We start from the raw sequence: 6,442 nt of genomic DNA on the forward strand, positions 1-6,442 counted from the left end.
ATCCAGCACGTCTTCATGGTCCGCACTCATTCCCTTTGCCCAGCGACCAACCGTGATGATCCGATCTGTAGAGGGATTAAAAAAAAATCAAGATATAAAAACAACAGTAATCAAATGCTTCCACTTAGAGTGGTATCGGTTTAGCAAAGGAACTAGTTTTGACAGGAATAATCACAAGGAGAGACGACTCCATCACTGCAGGAAAGTGAGCAATTCTGTAATTGATTAGAACCCTTGATTTCCGAGTACCACAGGCAATTTCTCATCCCAATTAGGGAAATGCAGCAGCTACTTTGCAATGCACAGACTGATGAGAGAGCTCCCTCTCTCCTTCCCTGAGTTCATCACTGAGAACTCAGTGATTCCAAGAGCCCACGAACAGCAAGACTTAGGAGGCATCCGTTTTAAATGCACGAGATTCCACCTGCAAAATTATACAGCATCTGCTTGTCAGTTTTGCCATTTGGGAAGTGGCAATGCTCCCAGGAGGGAGAATTCAAATCCCACTTCATCATTTCAGTCTCACTCCTACACCATATAAAGATGATCTCCTTCTAGACAGGATTATAAACAAGAACTCCTGGCTTTCACATTTAAACTTCTGGGCAAGACAGGCAGACGGGTAGGACTCAGCCGTGGGCTCGGACTACAGAAAATTAAAAGAAAAGTGCTTTTCCTCTAAGAAGCACTCCTGGGTGTCCTGTTGCCTTTCCTTACTTGTGTGTATGTATGTGAGCTCACATGTGGGGGTACACATGCACATGTGCGTATGCATAGGGAGGCCAGAATGCAACCAGAATACAACCATTCCATAAGCACCGCCAACCTTGATTTTGAGACAGGGTCTCTCACTGGCCTGGAGTTCAACAGTCAGGCTAACTTTTCGGCAAGCCCCAGGAGTGCACCTCCCTCTTCCTCACTGGTGCTCAGACTACAAGCATGTACTACCACGCCCAGCCTTTTATCAGTTCTGGGGACCAAACATAGGTCCTCATGTCTGGGCCACATTCCCAAGCCTCTTTTGCTTTCTTTCAGACTAGATTATCTCTATCTATTCTATCTAATGCTGGTACACTAAGGGGATGATGGTCTGTCCTTCCTCAGAAGGCTGCTGCATGCAGCAGTGAACACTTAATGATCAAAGCTAATATTTTACTGGAAAAAAAAGTGCCAGCAGATGCTGTGTTGATAACACATTTTTTAATAAGTTTAACAGCTTTTTACAATCATCTGGGAACATGCAAAGCAAAGCACAAGAGGACACTCAGGCTTATGAATTTTGAAAATTAATTTTGTGTTTGAGTTTTATCTTAGGAATCAATATGGTTTTGCTAAGTAAGGAAAGAAGTCCTAGTATAATTAACTTCATTTCTGAGCAAACAGGAAAGCTTGTAAGATGCCTTTCGGGACAGAGTCCTGCAGCTTACCAGCTCACTTCCCCTGGGAACAGATCTGACGATGTTCAGGGACTCGGGCCTGTGCTGAGTGCTCCCAGGAGGTGGTGAGGTCACTGTCATACTGTAGACGCAGCTGTCTGCAGTCACCAGTGCCTCTGAGTTGTTACTAATGGAACTCGGTGAGAGCAGAGAGAAACACCCCTTATGAATGGAAGCCTAGGAGCTCACCTGAGTTCTGATTTTCAGGGCAATCTTTCTTAAAATGTTCCACGGAGCCACAGAGTTTACAGCCACCACCTAGTAAAAGAACAGAGTCACTGAGAACTGTATCATCCTGACAGGGCTTGTAACACTGATGAGCAATTTCACGTCTTATTTGATCCCACCTCCCCGATGACTGTAAAGGTAGCTGGAGTCAGGAAGCAGGGTGGGTACTACCACTCCTTTTAGGAACTCATTTGCCACTCCTGAACTTCAAAACACTCATTGGTACCCAGCCCCTCTTTCTAGAACCTGACCTTCCAGACAGAAGTGAGAAGAGGAACATGGCAAAAGGCCCAGAAGTCTAGAGTGGACCCATGGATAGAGTTGAGGTATGGAGCCTTCACCTGGGGATAAAAATTGTACACTGGTACATGTCTACACCCTGAGGAAGATGCCCACAGTTTCTATCCAGTGGCCCCCAAAAGGTTAGTCAGCACCACCGCTCTACCTGATGGGTCAGACAGGCGGTCACTTACTCAGACAAATCTGTTCCAGTGCCTTCCATCTGCCTGTCCTGCTAACCTGAAAAAAACACCCCCATCTGCCTAATTTAAGCAATATTCTAGGATGGTGAACTACAACACATGGCTTTTCCAGCAAGGTGTTTCACATAATAATCAGGCCTTCTCATAATCATGCTTGTGTGAAGTGCTTCATCAGAAAATGTCCCCACAGGATGCTAACCTGTCTCCCATGTATCAGATGCACTTCTCTTGCTTTACAACAACAACAACAACACATTTCAATCTGGCTAACCATGAAAAGCTATTCGTGCTCACAAGTCAACTTTCCAGGCCCTTCCTCATGCCACAATGAAGACAGACGAGGCCCTTGACTAGCGCACACACTTTAAAAATGATGAAGGCCACAACTGAGCAAGATCCAAGATGCCACTGATGGTAAAGCGTGTCATTACCTCACTAGGCAACAAAGATGCCAACCATGTAGGACCTACCAACGCCAAGATACATTCTGATTTCAAACTGTGAAAGTGGATCTTAGAATCAATAAAACCAAATTTCCTTATCTCCATTTTACATATGACAAACTGAGGCAATGCCAGTTCACTAATTTGGCAAAGACTGGTGAGCAGTGTTGAGACTGACTCTAAGAGCTACACATACTGGACCCTTGGGGAGCAAGACCTCAAGATAGGACACAGAGATGCCTAGGACCCAATGGCACCTCTCCTTCACAGGCAACACCCTCTTCCTGCAGGTCTTCAGACACAACAGTGACACTAGCTGAGCCAAAGACAAGAAAGTTACATGAGGCCCCAGGTCATGAGTAAGGAGAAATTTCAGAAACAAATATCATAACAAAACAAGACAATACACACCACTGTCTCTAGCAGAATGGCATGCTAACAATGACATTAGCACACTGCATGGCTTTTCAAATCTTTTACTAATTTGAGATTGAAATTCTCTGCCTCTTTTGAGCTTAAACACCCACAGATGTTAAATATTTTCTCACAAATAATGCTGAAGCAAGGAGTCTGAGAATTATGCCACAGTTTTTCCTGATTTATTAATAAATCAAACTATAGTACATGGATAGCCCAACACAGAACAGGACTTGGTAAATCCGCTCAAGGCTTCATCTTTTCAACAGTTTATTACAAAACAGACAAAGTATGTCAGATAGTAATTCTGAGCAACAGTGCGCATGTCTGAGACAGGAGGGTGATGGCACTTACCATCAGCATAGACTCCTTTGGTATTATCAGGGCAGGATCTGGACAGGTGTCCCATTTCTCCACAAACAAAACATTTTGCAAAAGGAAATTCACCTATAAAGAAACAGAAAAGACATCTCTTAACTGAGTTGCCTATTTAATGCTTGCCTTCCCTCAGCACCAACCAAACAAGAAGCTAAAAGAAAGCATACCAAGCGCGGGGTCTACTTTAGCTCTGCATTTCGTCATCTCATGCTCCGTGGACCCGCAGCGGTAACAAATGCCAGTGCCCATGTCCTGGCTCTCTAGTACAGCTGGGCAGTCAGCAATTCCATGGCCAGGTTGTCGACAATGGAAACACACCTGGGAAAACAAAATATGAGTTTCCACATGGCCAAACTACTCTCCAAGCCTGTACTAATTTTTCATCAAAACTGTCTTTATTTTGCATTTTAAAGTTGAAAAAAAAAAGCATCAGTGTTGTATCTATAGAAGAAAGTACTTTGCACACTCCCAGTCAAATGCCATTTCTATCACAGGGGATTCATTCCATTAATCTATTAATATCAGTCACAAAATGGCTTTGTAGGAGGTAATAGTTCAAATGAATCGAAGGAGTATGGATCATACATCTTTCACTAAGGACACCTGCACCAGAAAACAAAAGGCATTTGGGGAGGGATCTCTGTAGAAGTCAGACAATGGCTAATCAGTACTTGTATTTTTAAATTTCACAGCTGAATGAAGCTGGGTTCAGTGTCTTCACCGTGATTCAGATCACAAGATATGAGCTATCCAGGCAGGTTAAGCAATATAAGTGGCTGTGTTGCAACAGTCGAGTGGAGCCGGCCTAGTAGTCAAGGTTATCAGTGTGGGTAAGAAATTATGGCACCTGAAATCCACGGTGTTAAGGACAGCACTGAGGAGCACACCAGTGGCCTGCCTAGCAAGCGCAGGTCTACAGTCACTAGTGACAACACGGAAGGTCAAGACATCACTAGAATAGCTGTCTGCTCACATAAACAGAAAGATTAGACCAACGGCATGGAAGAAAAACCCTATCAAAAAGATAAGGTCAAGGCATCACTGGCCAAATGCTGTTACAGAAAATCTCCTCAAAATGGGGACTCTGACATAACAGGAACACGTTTATGCAGGCCGACTGCTTCCAAACATTAAGGCCATGATAAGCCAGCATACTCAGTACTGCCTGGTTCTGCTTCAGGCCCATCAAAACATGGAAGGGGTTTTCTGGAGTTTCTGAGTACCAGGAAGTGATGGCCCGTGTTCTGTTCAGTGAAACTGTGGGACCAGATGGAAGAGAAGTGTAAGTGAAGTCACAGCCTATTTGGTGAGGACAGAAAGCCGAAGGCCTGCAAGACTCCTGTTACAGTAATAGTTCACAGAAAGAACAGCAGTTTCTCATCTCATTGCTTGCTCTAATAAAGGGATTAGCTGAAAGGAAATCTGGAGACTACGTAACAGGTGGTTGTCATTGACTCTAAACAGTAGTACGTGGTGGATCAGAACTATCATCCAAGAGAGGAGTTATAAATGGTGGAAATATTAAGATGCTAAGAGCAATTAAGTAAACTATGGGAAGAAAGACTCTATTCCAGGACGTGCCAATAACACAGCAAAGGATGCAGGTGCTTAGTCACTATAGCGACACTGAGAGACTTCATTGGCTACAGGAGCATCACCCAGACGACATGACTTCCAAAAACAGGTCTCTTCTGAGAACTTTGGAGACCAGGTGTGGTGGCACATGCCTACAACTCCAGAACATGGGAGGCATGGGCAAGAGGTCACCTTAAGTCTGAGGCCACCCTGGTCTACATAGTTAGTTCCAGGTCAGCCAGAGCTATATAACAAGACCCCACCCAAAACAAAAACAAGAACCCCAAAACAACAACAAAAAAACAAAATAAACTCCAATAGCTCTAACAATCCACTTCACATTTAGGTGGAAAATGGTCAAGAGCACAGAATGGCATTTAAACCATGAGCAGAAGTACTTATCAGGACTTATCAGAAGCTAAGAAAACCATCATCACTAATTTTTTTGTGTTTTATTAAAAAAATAAATAAAAGCAACTGTTTTCTTACATTGCAAAGACTTTAAATGTTAAAACGTCAACTAAATAATTGTTCACACAATAATTAGTATTATGATCACCTATACCTATTTTCAAAAGATTACAACCACCCATACACAATAAAAACATGGAATTAAGTCTGGACAGACAGTGCGGGTATTAAGAGCACTGGATGATATTCTAGACGACCTAGGTTCAATTCCCAGCACCCACAAAATGGTGTGGGGGCTCACAACTGTCTGTAATTTCAATCCCAGGGGAACTAATGCCCTCTTTAGGTCTCCTGGGCACCAGGCACACAAGCTGGACATGCAGGCCATACACCCAAACATAAAATAAAAATTTATATAACCCAATGTGGATGCCTGGCCTCTCCCAACCTGGGAAGTTCCTGTCTCAGCTTCTAAAACTTATCATTGTGAAACACATTTCTTGAAGATTCCTTAGCTTTCATGTAGAGAGAATTACAGGGACCTGGCCTCTTTCTTGTGAACAAATATTTTATATATAATAACAAAAGAACATCCAAGTAATGTGAACCATCTTTAACTTGGGGTATCTAGAGGGTTTTGGTTTTTTTTTTTTGATAGCTATTTGAAAAAGTATTACCATAAGACAGTGGTAGGGCAAACATAGGTTTTGAATTCAGTTTGACTACCACTTCTAGCACGAAACAAGTGGCTTTCATCAAGGTACTTAACCTGGACATACTTCTACTGTGTTTTCTGCCTATAATATGGGAATACAATCATGTATGTAGTGTTGTTATGACAACTAACCAGTATACTGTGTGTGTGCTAAGAAAGCATAAGCCTTTAAAAGCTGCACTAGCGGACAGCAGCAACCGGCTCTCCTAAAACATGTACTGTGTGAACAGATGAATAACACTTTCCTTTCTAGTTACACAGAGAAGTAAGCAACATACAGCCATGAGCGCACCATTGCATTCTTCTTTGCCGCCTGTCTCTTTAGCCGCCTTTCTTCCCGTCGACTGTCCTTCTTTA

General features: G+C 43.0%; 1 protein-coding gene across 1 annotated transcript; it reads right to left on the reverse strand.

The window, feature by feature from the left end:
- On the reverse strand, window positions 1-6,436 carry Zcchc9 (zinc finger CCHC-type containing 9; the record flags this gene model as incomplete). Its single annotated transcript, XM_031360092.1, has 5 exons — window positions 6,364-6,436; window positions 3,552-3,702; window positions 3,361-3,453; window positions 1,626-1,694; window positions 1-65 (listed from the first exon to the last, which is right to left on the reverse strand). Coding segments are annotated over exons 1-5 (384 nt in total), but the record flags the coding sequence as incomplete, so codon positions are not given.
- Window positions 6,437-6,442: the final 6 nt, after the last annotated feature.

Source organism: Mastomys coucha, unplaced genomic scaffold (assembly GCF_008632895.1).
Source record: "Mastomys coucha isolate ucsf_1 unplaced genomic scaffold, UCSF_Mcou_1 pScaffold8, whole genome shotgun sequence".
NCBI classification, from domain to species: domain Eukaryota; kingdom Metazoa; phylum Chordata; class Mammalia; order Rodentia; family Muridae; genus Mastomys; species Mastomys coucha.